Source organism: Opisthocomus hoazin, chromosome 4, assembly GCF_030867145.1.
Source record: "Opisthocomus hoazin isolate bOpiHoa1 chromosome 4, bOpiHoa1.hap1, whole genome shotgun sequence".
NCBI lineage: Eukaryota > Metazoa > Chordata > Aves > Opisthocomiformes > Opisthocomidae > Opisthocomus > Opisthocomus hoazin.
The window spans coordinates 40,193,694-40,212,563 of NC_134417.1; the positions used below are offsets into that span (position 1 = coordinate 40,193,694).

Consider the following 18,870-nt stretch of genomic DNA (forward strand, 5'->3'; position numbering starts at 1 on the left):
TTTCAAGTGGTGCGGCTTTTTTTCACACGGTGTCAGAAAAAGATTCTGTCACCTCATGGGCCATCTGTGAATTAAAAGACCCTTGAATCAGATCAAATGTTAAATCCTCTGTGAATACTTGGTTTGCTCAGCCAGAATTGCTTCCCATTTATTCCATCTTTTGTGTACATAGCTGAAGTGTTTATTCTGGAAATTACATGTGAACCTACTGTATGCTGAGACTATACTCCATCTGATTGGCACTTTCACACTGGTGCTATTGTGCTTCAGGAACAAAGGTCTGCTTCTTAGGCACCCAACTAAAATATTCTGCTTCTTGTGAAGATTTTATTATATTACTAAGTATTATATGGAGTAAGAAAAAATAACGAGACAGTACACCCATTTCTGGCCTCGTGTGCAAAAAGGCAAATCCAGCATTCGCTCTGTTGAATTTAATGGTCTGACACAGGTAGAATGGGCACAGTGAATGTGCACCCTGTGGAAAAACAGCTGTGAGGCAAAAAAATCAGCGTACCTGCAGTCAGCTGTGATATGTGCTGGTACCTCAGCAGATGCTTGGAGAGCGGTCATTAGAGGCCCACAAGAACATGTGCTGCATCAGGAACACCAGGCAATCCTAACAACCTGGAAACAAAAGACAGGGGAGACACAGCCTTTGACTAAGCATGCTGTGCTGAATAAGTTAGGCTCCTTGGCATTTCAGATTTAGTCTGTTTTTCGCTCTGGTCAGAACATCAAGTTGAGGTGGGCATGTAATTGTTCACAGCTGTCTGGTTGGACTGCCTGTTCCTGTCAGGTCTGTCCTCACCCTTCCTTCACAGCAGCCCTGTAAACAGAAAGCATGCACATTTTGGCTCTAAGTGGGCTAGCGCAAGACTGTAAGTGGGTGAGACAGAATGTTATAGGAACCGCACTTGGCAAATGCAACACTATGTAAAAGGAGCCCGGGCAGTTCCACAAGCAATCCTTCCCAACTAAGTGGGGACAAGACCATGAGGCATATTTTGCTCTGCACCTAATACTTTAAGAGCCATACATAGACTGTCTTACCCGCTTTGCATTTGAGAAGTTCAGCACTGTATCTCTTCTAAACATTTTCAGATGTTTAGCAGATCAAGTATCTGTGAAAGTGCTGTAAGTAATCTAAATTAGAATTCATTATTCGTCCATTCCTGCCCTAAGTCAAAATGATGCTGCATCTGGGAATAAATTCACTGTATGCTGACATCTTAATCAAATACTTTCACATGCACAACTTAAAGATGTCACTCAACCCGATGAATCAGATTTTTCTAATTATGTGAGCTTAAATGAAAATTTGTGGTAGGTGCGATCACATCTCAGACACATACGGCAGAGAAAACAATGCAAATAATCAGGACACTGATGAAAAATGCAAACATTATTTGCTTAGCTTTGGAAAAATGGATTTCTGACCTAGAGGACCAAAGGGAAGAAAACCCTGCTAAATTTGATCTTTGTCTTTAATCTGACTGGCCATGGACAGATACCTCAAAATAATTTAGACTAAACAATGACACAATGCCAACAGGGAAAGTCATCCTTTCTTGTGCAATGATACATTGCTGAAATAGCTTCTTGTTGCCACCCCAGCTGATACTATATCATGTTCCCTCTTGCAGGATGGAGAGATGTGGTCCTCTGTGAACTGCACCATCTGTGCTTGTGTGAAAGGCAAGACAGAGTGTCGCAAGAAACAGTGCATTCCAGTCAGCAGCTGTCCTCATGTGAGTTTTTTAAAAGAACAGATCTTACTTCTCTTTTATTCTCCAGCATTATCTTTTTCAGTGTTTCTTGGAAGTGTGTGCATGGCAGTGGGGCATGCAGTCTGGAAAGAAGGGATCCTCTGGCGTATTAATTTAGACTGGCATTCCCCAAGTGTGCTACTGCTACCCTGAACATGGGCTTCCCACCTCTGTCCTTGTTCTGAAGACTCTGTGCTCCTTTTCTCCTCCTTCCTTTAACTTTCACTGTCCCAAGTACCTGCACTGGAACATCTCTTTCACTTATATTTAATAGCTTCATAGAGTGGTGAGACGACTGTGTTAAAATTTCAAGAGCATGCATATTGTTAAGGCAAGCCACAGGAGGTTGTTTTGCTTGAGTTTCTCAGTGCATATGAGGCTTAATACTTGGTTGAAAACGTAAATTAGACAAAGCAAAGCAAATTATTACAATCAAGCCATGCTGCTTGCCCTAAGATTGCAACCTGAGTATTTTTTATTTGAAAGTCTGAAGTGAACCCAAAGAGTAGTGTAATTGTATCAGTTGCTTCAAAAATTAGCATTACTTGAAACCTCGAGCTAAAGTCAGCCTTTGTTTCTTGGATTTCTGTTACTGACAAATTATTTGGTTTTAATGGCTCAAGCTTTCAGAAGAGGGAGCTCTAAATGGCACCTCATGTAGGGGCGGATCTTTGAACAGAACTGCAGAGGACAGAGCCAAGTCGTTAGCATTACACCTTCTCAGTGTTTCCTTCTCCATCTTGGAAGCCAGTGGGGAAAATATGAGTCACAGACACCTAGGTATAAAATTTTAAATGACAAACTCTAGTTTGTAAAATTTTATACGTGTGAACTTTTGACAGCCAGAAGCAGTGGTAGAATACAGAGCCTGTACCTCAGTGCTCTTTGTTCTGCGATACCAGTGAGCTGCAAGAGTGACGCTTGCATCCTCAGAAGAAGGGACATCCTTTTCCTGTCCCTCTGGCACTCACTGCAGAGGGCAGTTCTCCTGTTAGTGGGCCTCACAAGAGATGTTGTGTACATCTTAGGAAGTGTGAACAGATGGAGCTGCTTTTCTGGAAACCTGATGTGGCTCATGGCAACCAGTTTTTTTCACGACATTCACAGTATAAGCAGGAGGTGAGAGCTTGGACCCTTCAGGTCTCTTCAAATTCTTTGTTTTGTGTTTTCCCTGTGCTGATGCATTGCAGACATTGAAGATGCTTCTGAGATCAAATAACTAATATGACTTCATATAGTTCTTAAGTGAAATATATCACTTCAGCTGTATCCATATATAATTTCGAGCATTGAGATGATCAGTTAAGGTGGCTTCTAAAATGAAAGTAGTGGTGAGTAAAAATTCACCATCTGCAGTCCCACGGCAGCCTAGCTGAGTGACGAACTTGTTCAGTGCTATTACATGATCTGTTCCAAGATTAATGTGGAGTCCTAAACTGCCCTAGACCTCCATACTGAGTCCTGAGACAAGGTCCACTTCCTTAGGGCTGAAAAGACCAGCTTTGTCACCCTGCAGCACCATTCCCTGCAGTATCTAACCAGTCAGCCTGCTCCACACCTTAAAATGGAGGCTACAGTAAGCTGCACGCAAACCCACCCTACTCTGCAGGTACACATTACATTTCTGCTCTTTCAAGCTAGATTGGAAGGACAAGTAGGGGAAAGAATGTAAACTCAAGAGTGAGATTTATTTTCCTATTCCAAGTGGGCACCAAGTAATTTTAAAGCAAATAATGTATGCTAATAGATTTAAATCTATTACTTTTCATGTGTGCTCCACTCTCTTTGAAAAAATATTCTGTCACAAATCTATAAACATTAATTAAACACCCCACGTTATTCAAGATAAAGATAGATTAGTGATTCCGATACTGAAAGTCTGGATATCATGCACAGAGTTATCCTGCTGTGTCTGCAAACTGTAGAGGTGTGAACTCCATTTCTTTTCTCTCTTCACAGTATTTCTGGCAGTAAGCAGTCTCTACTGACTCTTGAAGACTGCTGTGGAATAAAATGCTGTTTAGTGTCCCTTAGGGTGTCAGGCCACATAAAGTTCTCTCATTAAAACTGTGTTATGATACACACGACTGAGTGTGAAGGGATTGAAGATTCACAAGGAACTTACAATATTATTCCTTGACTTAAAAGCTTTACCATGCAGTCTTAATACTCCTTGCATGATGTTATGGGTTTTTTCGGTGATGGAATATTATTTAATTTATCAACATAGATTTTGGCCAATTATTTCTTGAAAGGATTGATTTCAAAGTGGTAATTCTGCAGGATTTTCCAATACTGTGCAACCATTTATGTTATCCAATGTGTTGGTGGCAGGCTGACATGTTTTTGAAGACTGTTTCTGCCATTTCTTTAATTTCCTTCATAGGGATAGGCACATTTTTCTGTTTCTTTTATTCTTTTCTTTTTGGAGCGTTTAATCCTGTATCAGTAATTACAGGAAGTGTCTGTCTTAGCTTCTTTTCATCTGCAGCGGAGGCAATATATCTCGCAAATTCAATCCCTCCTGTCATATTTATGGTAAAATCAGTCTTCCTTGGGCTCTAGTGAGCCTTGTGGCTTGTGGTTTCTGTGTCTTACTTTCTCACCACTGAGTCCACATAGCTATTCCCTCTCTGTTACCTGGAGTGTCAGCCTGCAAGGTGCAGTACACGCTGGCCCCCATCCAGCAAAGCTATTAAGCATGTGTCCAGTCCTGCTGAAGTTAGCAGGCCCTCCGTGTGTGCTTAAACTTAAACACATGCTTAAATACTTTATAGAAAGGGAGTAATCTCAACACTTGGCAAGACTGAATTTCAGAGATTCTTTAGAACTTTTCTTACCTAATTTGCTATTCACTTGCCCTAGACCTGCTCCAGCCTCTTTCTTTGTGCCATCTCCTTTCTGACTACCCATCCTTACCATTTTCCAGCCTCCAACCTCTTTCTTTCTTTGACCCATCCCCTTTCTGACTACCCATCCTTACCATTTTCCGCCTTGCTGCCTCTCCTTGTGCCTTTGCATTCCCCACTAACAATGTAAGCCTGTGGTAATGGTCAGTGGTCGTGTACATGCCTCTTTTTGTACTGCTAGAAGAGAGCCTGGTGAGTTTTACAGCATACAGCCTTTTTTGAGCTCCAAGACTGTGCAAAACTTAATAGAATTAAATTCATGGCATGTGAAGACATTTGCAGAGTTCGATTCTGTGGGTAAATTTTGAACCCGTGAACTTCAAGTGAGTTGAAAATTTATTCAGAACACGTTCTCCCATCTCTAGCACAGACTGCATTTAATGTTATACACATCTGTTATTATTACAAACAAAAAGTTGCTGTTTTTACTCTAGCGCCAAATGAAGCACAAAAAAACAACAGCTGTTGCTATTGCACAACCAAACAACCCCCTTCCCCCCGCAATTAGTCTTGCCTTAAAAAAATAGAAAATAAAAACCTCAGACATAAAATTGAAAACCTCATAAAAAAGAAGAAAAATCCCAGAAAATAAATAGACTCAAATGTGGTCTGCTTATAAATATTCATAGGGAAAAATGGGATCACATCACTTAGCCCACTCCTGAGGGAACCCTCAATGCTAACGAACTCTTGCAGCACATGTTAGCAATAATGGGTTTCCTTATTCAACAAGACAAAAACAGGATCTTGGGCCAACATGGTGGCTCAAGTAACCAGCCTCAGCAGGCTGCCTTGGAGATTCCAATTTCACTTGAATTTTTGCCACTTCCAGTTCGACTGATGATTTCAACTCTTTTATTGAAACGGAGAGGTAAGGCTGTGCAGTGCAGTGTGTGGCATTCAGCTGCGCGTCTTCCATTCGTACAAATGAGTGTGGCCCGGATTCCCGTTTTCTGTGCAGTTTTAACGGTTTCTCCTTTAAGGGATTTTGTCCTCACAGGTGCTTGGTAGGTCTCCCTGTTGCAGTCTGATCTTCAGGTGTTCTCTTTGCTCTGGGGCCTGGTGGTCACACAAACATCTAAGCATTGCCCACACGACCAATGAAACTCTGATCCAGCCCTTTTTTCAAGTCCAGATGTGCCTCAAGTCTGTTCACATGCAGTTCCACATTCAAAGACAAGCTTAAACTGAACTTATGCCCTGCAGATGATGAGCCCAAGCGCACTCATCACCAAGCTCTCATTCATGCCATCTGGGTACATCAAGCATGAGCAGGACAGAATGCGCTCCATTCCAGTCTCCCAGCAGATACTTGGAGTTCATTTCTCCCCATGCACATTGTCAAAGCCTGGCAGTGCTGTAGGCAGAAAGCAAGGCAGACAGCAACAGGGCTTGCTGCCTGTGCACTTCCCCACTCTCTGTGTAGACCTGACATCTATTTCTTGTCTCTTTTCACGAGCTTTTCTGTACTCTTGAGTATGTTGAGTGGGCAGAATAGCACAGCTCTGCTCACCCTTGCTGGCTGCTCCTTGTTCACCTGCTTGGTGTGGGGAACAGGAGCAGTGGTCCCAAGAAGGGAACTTTCTCTGTGTTCAACTGTTGTTGGAGCAAAGGGTCGGTGCTGGGAAGCAGCACAGCTCCATATGCCTCTTCCTTCCCTGTATGGGAATCCAAGTGAGCTCCAATATCACCGTAAGTTCTATTATAACCCACGCCAGTTTTTGCTTGGAAAAACACATTGGTCAGACTGAAATTTTCCAGGCTTATCCTCCAGCTTTAGGGAATTTAAGTAAAATCAGATAGAACATCTTTCAATTCGATGAAGACTGAAAAGGCACATGAACGTACATGCCCAGAGGCATGCCTCCTGCTTCTAGCCAGCCTTGTATAAGACACAACCATATATAAAATTGACACGGGCAGAGTGGTAAATAAAGACTTCAACCTTTTGTCTATTACTATGACTAGACCAAATTGTGTACTTTCAGATGTTGCATATCCTTGTATGCATGTCCATTTACTTCAGTGGGGCGACTGGTAACGTGATTTGGTGAGAGATTCCATAGGATTTAGCTATGAAAGAAATCTGGCCAGGCTAGATCTCTTACCACTGCCTGCTTCCTTCCTTCATTTTTGTAGAACAAAATGAATGACTTGGGGGGAGGGTGGGAGTGGGGGTGGAGCAGATTGCCTCTGTGTGGCAACTAAAAGGGTGTGCATGCGAAATGTATTGTATATATTTTGGGAGGTGGCAGAAAAGGTAACGGTCTTGTTAACCCAAGGACTAGTCTGCTTTAGATATCCATGCATACATGAGTCCAAAATTCTCTCACACTCTCTCAATAGAAGAGTGGTAACAGAGAACCTTTTTAGTATTTTAATTCTTGTAAGACTGCCAGGAAGCTCCTTGAATAGTTCTGTCTGTTTTTAACACCTGATATTTGAAGCTGTAACCAGGGCATTGAGTTCAAACATAACTTGAACTATTTTCAAAGGCTTATCTAGCCTTATAACACAGTCATTGCTCCAAAAACTCCTTCATTAAATCAGCCTGTCTTTCTCTCAATTAGGGTAAAATCCTGAACAGAAAAGGATGCTGTCCTATTTGCACTGAAAGTAAGTTCTTTCTTCACATTCTTTAAATTCTTTTTTATTCTCTCAGAAAAATAAATATAGTAGAAGTATGTTTGCTTTTCTCCCTTCTTTTTAGAGGTGGCTAAAGGGCAGGTGATTGTTGCTGGCCACAGATTTTGCCTCCTGTAAATCTGTAAATTTAAAATAAAATACCAGGGTATTTTATTTTTATTTTGTTTTATTTTTTCCAAGTGACACTATTTTTGTCAAATCTGAGGTGCTGCTTTTTGAAGGATATAGTTGGTCTGTGAAATTTGTAGGTAATAAAAATAAGCAAATAAATAAAATTGTAACTTTTAGGGCTGGATACCTTTTATATCTGTAAATAACAGCCCAGCTATGTGTATAGATAATCCAACATCTTTGCAAATGGTTTGTGAGAGTTAAAAAAAGGTGTGCTGAAATCTGAGACAGTCTGGGGCAGCAGTGGAAAGTACAATAAGAGGCTGTCCTTCCGTCTCTATGATGTTTAGCTCAACCATTACCTTTTTGTCTCTTTGCTCTTCACTTCAGGAATGGTCATCTTATGATATCACTTGTGTTCTCTCCTAGTCAACAAAGCACTTACACAAATACTTGTCTTTAAGCTTGTCCTGTTTAAGTCAACAGAGAGACTTGTCTTCACTGAAGTTAACAGGATACAATTATATATTTCCTTCAGGACATGTTTAAGTATTTTACCAAATAGGGACAGACTGCTAAAATGGGGTATTATGATTTATAGGAAGGTTTCTGAAAGAAGAAACAGGCTTTTAAGGAGCGTGTTTCCTATTCTTTTGTCTAAAATCTAGTTGGTTTTGCTGATCAACTCATTTCTGAGTGCTCTTGGATTGCACGGATTCCATATGCTAAATACCTGTTTTTCCACTCTGCAGCTCAATTATTTTGAAACATGTAACTTGTGATTAAATAAATCTAGTTTGCAAGTCTTCAGTATCAAAAGGAAATTAAATACAAGTGGCAACCTCAGAAACACTTGAAATAATACTGAGTAGAGGGAGAAATGAAAGAGGATTCAGCTGACCAGTAGTTGATGTCATGTTAGCTCAGTTTCAAGGGAGAAGAAATTTGCATAGAACTCTGCTCGAACGTGACGTGTCATGAATTTATCAATCTCTGTCTTCCCTCTGTCCTTATGTTTCAGTCTCATTTAACCTTTCTCATGTGTTCTTTTGTAATGTGAGAGGGGGAGGAAAAGAATGGGGCCAGCCATTTCCTCAAAGCACTGGAGACCCTCTACTGTAAGGGGTGAAAAAGAAGACAGTACAGTGAGTCCTTCAGAAATGCAGCCAGAGAGTGATGACTTGTGATAATTGTTTCATGGGAGAAGGAGGCAAAAAATAGATTTCTTCAAAGTAAAAATAATTCATCTAGGAACCAGTTTACCTAAAAAGTCAGCACTTCTTGATGATATAAATAGAGAATGGTCATGACTATAAGACCTGTGAAATTAAGGGCAGACTGTTGTTGCTTGTCATCCTGCTATGCACATCTGTAAAGAGCCTGGCTTCATCTTCCCAGTAATCTCCTTCTAGGTACTGGCAGACTGCTCTTAGATCTCCCCGAAGCCTTCAGGATAAATAACCTTATTCCCTTAGCCTCTTCTTATGGGTCCTGTCTGTGTTGCACTGGCTGTACGCGAGGCTGGGAGGCTCGTTGCACTGTCCCACAGTGACATGCTCCTCTGTTGCACACGAAACAGACAGGTCATTTTTTTTGGAGAGGTGTCTCATTGTGGATCCATTTAGTACTTGGAAGAGGGAGCTGATGCTGAGCTGATTCTGAGCTTTTATGATTGAAAGGCCGTTGCAAGCTTTTATCGGGTAATGTAATCTAAGAGTTTAAATACCCGCTGTCACACAGCAGTGGTGGCTACTACTAGCTGTTTTAACATTAGCATTTTAACAGTTGGCATTTGCAGGGAACTAATTCCACCTTTGCACCAGAAGTGCTGTATATCTCGTCATGACATAAGACAGGCAAAAGGAATAAGAATTTCAGTGATGATTGCTCTGTCAGTAATTAGAAACTTTGCTAATTCAGCCAATTTCTGATGAGATAAGATGTTCATTCACAGACCTTTCCCTCACCCACCCACTCATGCTGATCCTCTCTCCACATATTAACACACCAGACATTTCTGGCGGTCCAAGAGATATTAATTTTCCAAAGTAAAAACAACATAGGAGGTACAAGAACATACTGTACACAGGAGAGCTTTGACTACAGTTTAAAGGCAGCCAATTTCTATGAAGTGGGTCAAAAACAGTCACGTTATTCAAGGATAGACTTTAAACTGAAAAAAAAATAATCAAAGGAATAGTTTCAAAGGAGTTTGTTGCTGAGAAAAAAAAGTACCTCGTCTCCTAAAGGACCGGAGAGTCTCTTTTGTCTGCTGTTGCCGAAGTTAACTATGGTTAGTTTTGGCATGTTGCTGTTTAAGCTCCATGGCTGGTGTACAGTTATCACTAATTAAACACAGTGGTCATACCAGTGGAAACTTCAACAGTTTAGTTTATCCTGCTGTAAAAAGGTAATGAAATGTACTCTTTTGGGTTTGATTTAGAAAAATCACCACTGACGTCAATTCCATAAATTAGTAATCCTATGTTAGACCAAGGTCATTTTCATATTAAAAAAAGAAAACACTAAACCTGAGTTCAAATAACATTAACAGACTGCTCTCAACTCCAGGCAAAGATGGGAATTTGCAATGGAGGTTAAATCTTTGTTCTTGATAAAGAAGAATTGATAGGGCTTGCCGAAATTACAGCACGCAGCATGAAACCTTCCTACTGCAACCATGCAGATATATTTTAATCATGATCAATAATCCTAACACAGTCTTACGCAAGTCATTGTGAGGTTTTATGGATGAAGTTTTTTCAAAGTCATCTAGGTCTAGCAGTACATATGATTAATTTTGCAGCAAAGGCCTCTTTTGGGGCAAAAAATTTCATTCGTCACAAATCATTCTGCAGCTTTTTTAATTGACAAAATGACCAATGGAGCTAAACCAATCTGAAGGGCATTTGGACCCAGACATAGGAGTAAAAGGTACTTTCTACCTGGTCCTGCATCCTTTTTAAGTGTTTTTATAGAAATACTGAAAAAAATGCTGACACTTCAAAGGAAAAAAAAAAAAGAAGAAAAAAAGTGGGGTTAGGCATTGTAGGTACCTGTGAGAGCAGTGACCACATATGCCCCTGCTGGTCCTGTTTCTTGTGTTATTTCCTTGCCATGGAGAAATACATCAACAAAAGACTGCAATTGTTTATTCATGCTGGAATGCTGTTCATGATTTACCTCCTCAGCTGTTTCAGCCGTGATGGTTTACTGTATAAATATGTATTTGGACAAATTGGAATAGCTATTTTATTTATGAAATAGACCGTAAAGACTCCTGTGGAGTTTTTGACACCACACCTTGTAATGTGTATTATATCAAGCTGCACTATGCCGCAGTTATGAGGAAAGTACTCTGTGGCTTTGCATTTTTTACAGAAAAGCTAATGAAATTCTATTATGCGTGTTCTGTAGCTAGTTTTCAAAAGTTAATAATGTATTCTGTTTGATTTAGGGCTTAATTCAGCATATGGGCTAATTGCATTCGAAATTTCATTTTATTTTTAAAAAGCTGAGATCTTTTTGAATTATAGATGTGCACCCAGTACACCCTTAACTGGTAAACTTGTATTTTTTCCTCCCTCTCCTTATGTAGAATGTGTTCAAACCAATTTTAGTTATAATTTAAAGTATATTTTTCTTGGCCACTCTTAACTAGCTACAAGCCCAGAAGAGTGTGACCAAACATCTGGACATCTTGGACTTCAATTGACTGCTCTGATCTCCTGAAAAAATAAAACAAGCTATTCCATGAGCACAAGAGCTAACAGAGCCTGGTTTCCTATGGATTTGTGTCCCATTTCCTTTATATCCCAACAAATAATAAACCCAGCTAGAGACAATATATCCTGTGGCTGCTCTGGAGCTACAAGTGTGCTAATTGCCCAGCCAATATGCTCATGCTCTCTGTCTGGTCAGGATGTGTGTGCTGACTGTCTGTCTGGCCTCTACCAAGCAGTATATATATCTCACCTTTCTAGAAAGGCTAAATACTGTCAGGGAGGGTGGGGGCATTGGGTGGAAGGCAGAAAGGTACTTTCTGGCAACCACTTATTTCAGTAAGTCCTTCTTACCTTTACTTAGCGTACTATTTGCTAGAAAGGAGTTGTCTTTCAGACTTTCATCCATCTGTATTGGCCAAAACAGGTCGTGATTTCCTAAACTTTTTTTTTTTTCCCCTTATGAAAGTATGTTAAAACTTGGGGAAGGCTAAAATGTTGTTCTCTTTGCTGTTGCTTTTTCATCTTCCTTTTTAGTACAGATAAATGTGTTTTCAAATCTGGTGCTCCTTGCCCACAGTTACCTTCCCTGTTACCTTTCCTAGTGAAAGTCACTATTTCATTCGAATTGGGCGCATGATCTTTAAATGCAAGGAAAGCGTGCCAAGAATTCTCTCGTATTCACTTTAGCACCTAAATACTATTATTATTAGTTTGCAAGTAAGCCGTAGAGCCTTAGGTGGGAGCTGAGCAAACTGCATGAATCACACATGTAGTTTAAGATTGTCAAATGTAAAAGCGTGATGTCACAGAATCACAGAATCACAGAATAGTAGGGGTTGGAAGGGACCTCTGTGGGTCATCTAGTCCAACCCCCCCGCCGAAGCAGGGTCACCTACAGCAGGCTGCACAGGACCTTGTCCAGGCGGGTCTTGAATATCTCCAGAGAAGGAGACTCCACAACCTCCCTGGGCAGCCTGTTCCAGTGCTCCGTCACCCTCAGAGAGAAGAAGTTCCTCCTCATGTTCAGACGGAACTTCCTGTGCCTCAGTTTGTGCCCATTACCCCTTGTCCTGTCACTGGGCACCACTGAAAAGAGCTTGGCCCCATCCTCCTGACACCCACCCTTCAGATATTTGTAGGCATTTATAAGGTCCCCTCGCAGCCTTCTCTTCTTCAGGCTGAACAAGCCCAGTTCCCTCAACCTCTCCTCGTAGTGGAGATGCTCCAGTCCCCTCACCATCCTTGTAGCCCTCCGCTGGACTCTCTCCAGTAGCTCTTCATCCTTCTTGAACTGGGGAGCCCAGAACTGGACACAGTACTCCAGATGAGGCCTCACCAGGGTAGTGTAGAGGGGAAGGAGAACCTCCCTTGTCCTGCTGGCCACACTCTTCTTGATGCACCCCAGGATCCCATTGGCCTTCTTGGCAGCCAGGGCACACTGCTGGCTCATGGTTAACCTGTCGTCCACCAGGACACCCAGGTCCCTCTCCGCAGAGCTGCTCTCCAGCAGGTCCACCCCAAGCCTGTACTGGTGCATGAGGTTGTTCCTTCCCAGGTGCAGGACCCTGCACTTGCCCTTGTTGAACCTCATCAGGTTCCTCTCTGCCCAGCTCTCCAGCCTATCCAGGTCACGCTGAATGGCAGCACAGCCTTCCGGTGTATCTACCACACCTCCCAGTTTGGTGTCGTCAGCAAACTTGCTGAGGGTACATTCTAACTCTTCATCCAGGTCGTTGATGAAGAAGTTAAACAAGACTGGGCCCAGTACTGACCCCTGAGGGACACCACTTGTCACCAGCCTCCAACTAGACTCAGCGCCCCTGATGACAACCCTCTGAGTTCTGCCATTCAGCCAGTTCTCTATCCACTTCACCGACCACTCATCCAGCCCACACTTCCTCAGCTTCCCCAGGAGGATATCATGGGAGACTGTGTCGAAAGCCTTGCTGAAGTCAAGGTAGATAACATCCACAGCTCTCAAGTCCATATTTAGTTGCTTAAAAAACAACTGTGAAAACTGCCGAGCTCCCAGAAGCTTTTATAAAAGCCAGAAGTTTTGGATACTGATTTGGGAGCTTAAATGCAGGATTTCCAAAAGACGTTTAGAGGTGTTTGCAGCCAGCTCCCAATAATGTTTAATCAGAGTTGTGTGCCCAAGGTGCTTTGAAAATCAGTCTCCTGAACACAGCTCTGAGACCCTCCTTTGAAAAATCTGTGTTTTTCAGGGACAGAGAGGGAATGGGTATATTTGCCTTCATGTGCATATGTAGATGAGCAAAAGAAGATGTCAAAGATCATGAATGCCTAGTTCAAAACAAGCAAGAGGCAGTGGTTCTTCATGTACTTTGCCCAAGGCTGTTGTGGATGCTAAAAATATTTTTGATTTCAAGGGGACACTGGACAAGGTCACAGAAAAGAAGTCTTTCAAAGGTTACTAAACAAAAGGAAACCATGTCTGTCTCAGAAGGTCCCTAAGCTGAAAATAGTTGAAGGCTGGCAGAGTCTTAGGGGGAAGTATCATATATAATTGCCCTAACTCTACTTTAGACAGCTGATAGAGAGAAGATGTATCCGGTAATAAGCTGGGAACAATTTACTACAGGAAAAAAATGGAAAGATCTTCATTATGACCCTATGCCTTGTTAGCACAAGCTAGCAAAATTCGTACTCCAGCGTTGGGGAATGTAGCTTTGATGATGCAGCAACACCTCTCCATCTCTTACGTCCCAAGAGAGGAGCAAGTCACAAATGATCCTAACTTAGAGATGCTTCCAATAGATTTCAAAAGCAGCCAAGCAGAAAGACTGGTTTGTTTCAGAATGGAAAAAAAAAAAAAGCAGCAAACCATAAAAAATTATGTGATTGAAACTCTCCCAAAAGGAAATAAACAACAACCCAAAACCTAAAAATGGCAAGAACTCTTTTCATGTCGCCTGTCTTTTGCAGTCTTGTTACACCCAGTATTTAAGGTTTATTTCTAGGCCAGCCAGTTCTTCCTACTGGCAGCGCCTGAGTTATCGCACACAGTCTTGCAGGATGCAGATTTTTTTTTTAAACTCACAATTTTAGCAAACCTTTCAAGAATGTTTTACACAGTGATATCAGAAAATCAATTATTCAGGCTGTTTTTAGGTAGATTTTCCCTCCTCCATTTCCTAGTTTATTAAAGAAAACAGTGAAATTTGGATCAGACATTCAGCTATCCAGTCCAAAATACATTCTTTTTATTTTAACTGCACTGCATCAAGTTGACATATGATGTGACACGATGTAACATAACATTAAACAGCATTACTCTGCATAACACATTAGAAATTAAAAATAAATATTTCCTTTGGAACCCATTGATACTATCAATTTTACTTGCACATCTCTAAATTATGTTTGTTCCTCTCATGTCTTGCCTCTTAGCCACTTGCTTAGGTGAAGAACCAGCCTCCCCCTCCTGATATGTTAGTTAATAGCATGCATAACATGTCCATGTTCTTGGCATCTGGAAACGCAGACAAAAAAGAGTTCTCTCCTCTGAAATCTTCGCTGATGTTTGGGCTGATTTTTTTTTGTTGATAGTTTCCTTGTTTTCATAAAAGTTGTCATTATATTTAAAGAAAAATTAAAGCCTGAAAAAATAGAATCTGTATCTTAATATTTGTCATGCAGATAATTACATGAGTACACAAGGAAATCAGAACCATGTTAGTATGATTTAGTAACAGTAAAGTCAGATGGGGTCCATATAAAATCTATGTTTTTTTTCTCATTGGTAAAAATTAGATTGGTGACTAAAAAGTATATGGTTCCTGCCAATTTATGCAGAAGCAATTAGTCTTTTTATGGACTTTGCAAAGCAGTTCTAGATATCCTCATTGGTATCAGTGAGGAAAATGAGACTCACAGAAGTGCACGTTTCTAAAGGTACTCTCTTACCTAAGTGTCTTAGTTTTCAGACTCTGCTTTAAGTCTGACGGGCCTGATTTCGAGAGGTGTTGATCAAATATGGTTCATTTTGACTTCTAATGGAGCTGTCAACATCATGTCCTTGCAAAACTGAAATTTGTGGTCTCTCGTTCCCAGACATACTAAAAAAGCATAAAAATGATGCCAAGATTAGTTACTGGCTTAGCCAAAGAAGCATGTATGTGGCAAGTTAGGGGTAAAGTACAAATCTCCCAGGTACCAGCTCTGTGATGGCACTGCACCATGCGGTGAGGGAGACTGTGATTAGACTTTGGGAAGACCTTACTGGCAGTAAGGACAGATGAGCACTGCAACAGGTTGCTGGAGGCAGCTGTGGAGTTACAGTTACTACTGCTTTTTAAGAGCAGGTTAGGTAAATGACTGTCAGGAATGACATAGGTACAGGTGGTTCTGCATTACAGCTGGAGGAGGAAAAGGTGATTTCTTCTGGGGTCCCCTTCAGCCCCATTTTCTGTGTCTCCGTGTAGGTGTCCTTGGATGCTCTTTAACTACAGCTAGAAAACTGCCAGAAACTTTATATCTGCTTTAGCATAGTGCTCTGCCTAAGCTGAAAAACCGTGCTGAGAAAGGTGCATTGCATAGTCAGAACTGCACTGCACTCCACCGATGGAATTCCCTGCCTCTTCTCCATAACATCAATCTCTCCTTCTTTTTTGTAGGTTTGAATTTGCGTTTTTTAGCTGCCTTTTCAGGCAAGACATTGTTAGTTGGATTTTTTTTTTTTAGGTGTTTAAATTGTATTTCTTGTCACTCTCCCCTTCTTTTTTTTTTTTTTTTTTTTTTTTTCTTTTTTTGGATGGATGCAGTTTGCAGCTTTTGATTACTGAGTCACATTTTGTTACTGCACCAAGCCCTCCCTCTAAAACATGTATCATCTTTCAAAAACAGCCTCAGCCCACGGGTATCCAGCTGGCAGTTGCAGTATGCATTTCTCTGCCTTGAGACTCATTCTTCCAGGAACAGCAGCAATGAGATGTGGTTAGGACCTATTGTTATACCAGAAGGCTTCAAGGCAAATAAATTTGCTGCTCTCTTTGACTGCGAGACAATTCAATCAATTGCCGGGTAACTGCAGGGTAATTCAGCATCATTGATATGAGTGTGGAAATGTTCTGCCTTTGAGCTTCTCTGACCAGCACATGGCTGCAAACATCAGCAAATGATTGGTAGAGATACCACACCCTTGGATAGTCATTGCAGCATGCTCGTCATGTGCTCTTGGCTTTTAGTTGGTAGTATGATAACAATCACTACGACAAGTCAGTTGTATATAGACAACATGTATGACAGCTTGTATCACTAAATAAAGATGCTGATTCTACAGATATTTTGGGAAAAAACATAAATATACCTAGTTTATAAATGTACAGTATTTGTAAGTGTGTCTATGTAAAATACGGACAGAACCAGGTCCTGCTAAAGTGGTCTAATGGTTTTAAATTTCAGGGATCACCCTCGCCTAATTGGGGAAATCAAAATTAGCCTCAAATATATACATGTGATGTTTTGAATTCTGCTTCTGTTAGTGGATTAGGCTTTGCTCCCACAACATAGCTCAAGGGTGGGAGCTCATCCCAGGGGAATTTAACTGTCTGAGAGGAATGCCTGTAATCTTATACACTTGTTGGTGCTCTCAGAGCTGGCAGCAGAGAGACAGGCTCCTCCAGAGAGTAATTCCCCAGGTGTTAAAAGAGATGTCTAAAACTGGCAAGATGAAAGACTTTCTGGTCATATCTATTTCTCTCTGTCAGTGAGAGGGAAGCCGGATGAATTGCTTAGACTGGAAATTTCGTGTTTGGAAAGCTGAAGATAGGTGGGAAGGCTTCCATCACACATCTCTAGAGACATTTGGCCTCTGCAAGCCCAGGGCTGTGCCTGCTCTGATATCATGAGTGGGGCTTGTATTTTCTGGCAATGGAATAACTTCAACAATTTCACAGGTGTTGTAATAACCCAAACTGTTCAGGTGGTACGTTATGTTTAAAGGACAAACACGTAGGTTGGAAAATGTGTCTTTGGTTCCTAGGTACAGGTTAGTCTTCCTGTGCTGCCCCAAGGATCAATTGGCCTTTGGTTCCTACCCGCTTTGGGAAAGACTTCTACTAAAGCCACAAAGCTTCTGTTTTTCAAAAATACATATTCCTAATGGGCGTCAGCCAAATGTGCCACGTAGGGCAGACAGATTAGGTGAAAGCAGCGTCCTCTAAATTCTCATCAACTGCTTTTTTCAAACTTTGATTAATCTGATATGGCGCTTTTGTTTCTCACTCACCTGCAGAGCCTGGAGTTTGCACTGTATTTGGAGACCCTCACTACAACACTTTTGATGGACGGACATTTAACTTTCAGGGAACATGTCAGTACGTTTTGACAAAAGACTGCTCCTCCTCTGCCTCGCCCTTCCAGGTGCTGGTAAAAAACGATGCCCGTCGGACCCGTTCTTTCTCCTGGACAAAGTCAGTGGACCTTGTGTTGGGCAGAAGCACTATCAGCCTCCTGCAGCACCTCACAGTGAAGTGGAATGGGACCCGCATCTCACTACCTTGCGAGACACCACAATTTCAGATCAATTTGGATGGTTATTTGCTGAAAGTGATAACCAAAGCAGGTAGGGCAAGTGTGTGTGTGTGTCTTCTGCCTGAAGAACTTCTCAAGCGCAACATGAACAGCAGTCAGTAAAAAAGCATGACAGCAGTAATAAATGTAGTTATAACTCTTTAACTCTTTAGAGATCTGAGGAACCCGAAGCGCTTCCAAATTCCTGTAGCTCACAAGCAGACAGAGGTCACAGTAATGAGTTTGAAGTCTTTACAGAACATTTGCTAAGCTATGTTTCATTCTGCAGCTGACAATTAACTGCCTGCACAGATGAATGTGCCATGATTTTCACTTCCAGTAACCTGAGAGTGCTTATGCAGGGTCATTGTTTGATACTTATAGATGAGAACAGAGAGGAGATCAGTTCTTAAACATAACATTCAGGTTTTTTCCCAGTTGCAGCAACATGCTTTACAGTCTAAGTCAGCAATTATATAAAATCATAGTTACTAATGTCTGGAATGAGTTTTAAGTTGTCAAAGTATGGGAACATTTCACTGGGGCTACCCAGCAAAATGGAGGTCCTGGTTTGAAAACCAAGGCCTGATTTGCTCTTCCGTGCCATACTGTTGAGCTTGCTTTGTGCTCTAGTAAGTGTTTGTCTGCAGAGAGAAGTGAGTCCACAGCACCAGAAGCAAAAGGAAACCAGAAACTTTAGAGAATCTGGTACCTTATTTGTAGAAACAGGGAGGGGAGATAGCAGACTCTCAGGTCTTTTGAGTCCTAGAAAATACATTAATTGTCACAATGCTAAACCAGAGGACTTGTATTTGTTTTGATAAACTGTTCTGAAACTACAGTATTCTTGCATAGATAAATACTGAGGGGAAGTTTAAAACTTTCTCATTAGCATGTGTTAGGTACTACTGTAGTCCTGAGAGATTTCACTTACACAGTGAAGTACTGTTTTGGTGAGAATACTATTGACTGTTAATTCAATTAAACGCCATGGGAAAACAGTGAAACCAGTCTTTCTTATGGAGTGATATGGTCACAGGCGTGACACACAGTCATACTCATTATCTAGCATCATTTTTTTTCAAGGAGGAAACTAGCACCCACTGTTGAGCTGAAAATTTAGACACCTGTTCACATAGCCCCTGGTAACGTAAGTCTGCATAATGTGGATCCCAG

At 41.3% G+C, this 18,870-nt stretch overlaps 1 protein-coding gene across 4 annotated transcripts in view; it reads left to right on the top strand.

The window, feature by feature from the left end:
- Positions 1 to 18,870, top strand: part of BMPER (BMP binding endothelial regulator) — a 152,942-nt gene that overhangs the window by 83,161 nt on the left and 50,911 nt on the right. For 3 of the 4 annotated variants that reach the window (XM_075418662.1, XM_075418665.1, XM_075418663.1), the window contains 3 exons: positions 1,647 to 1,751; positions 7,249 to 7,294; positions 17,417 to 17,746. In XM_075418662.1, coding sequence (XP_075274777.1) covers positions 1,647 to 1,751; positions 7,249 to 7,294; positions 17,417 to 17,746 — 481 coding nt within the window. The remainder of the gene's footprint in view (positions 1 to 1,646; positions 1,752 to 7,248; positions 7,295 to 17,416; positions 17,747 to 18,870) is intronic. The other variant, XM_075418664.1, reaches the window with a different exon arrangement.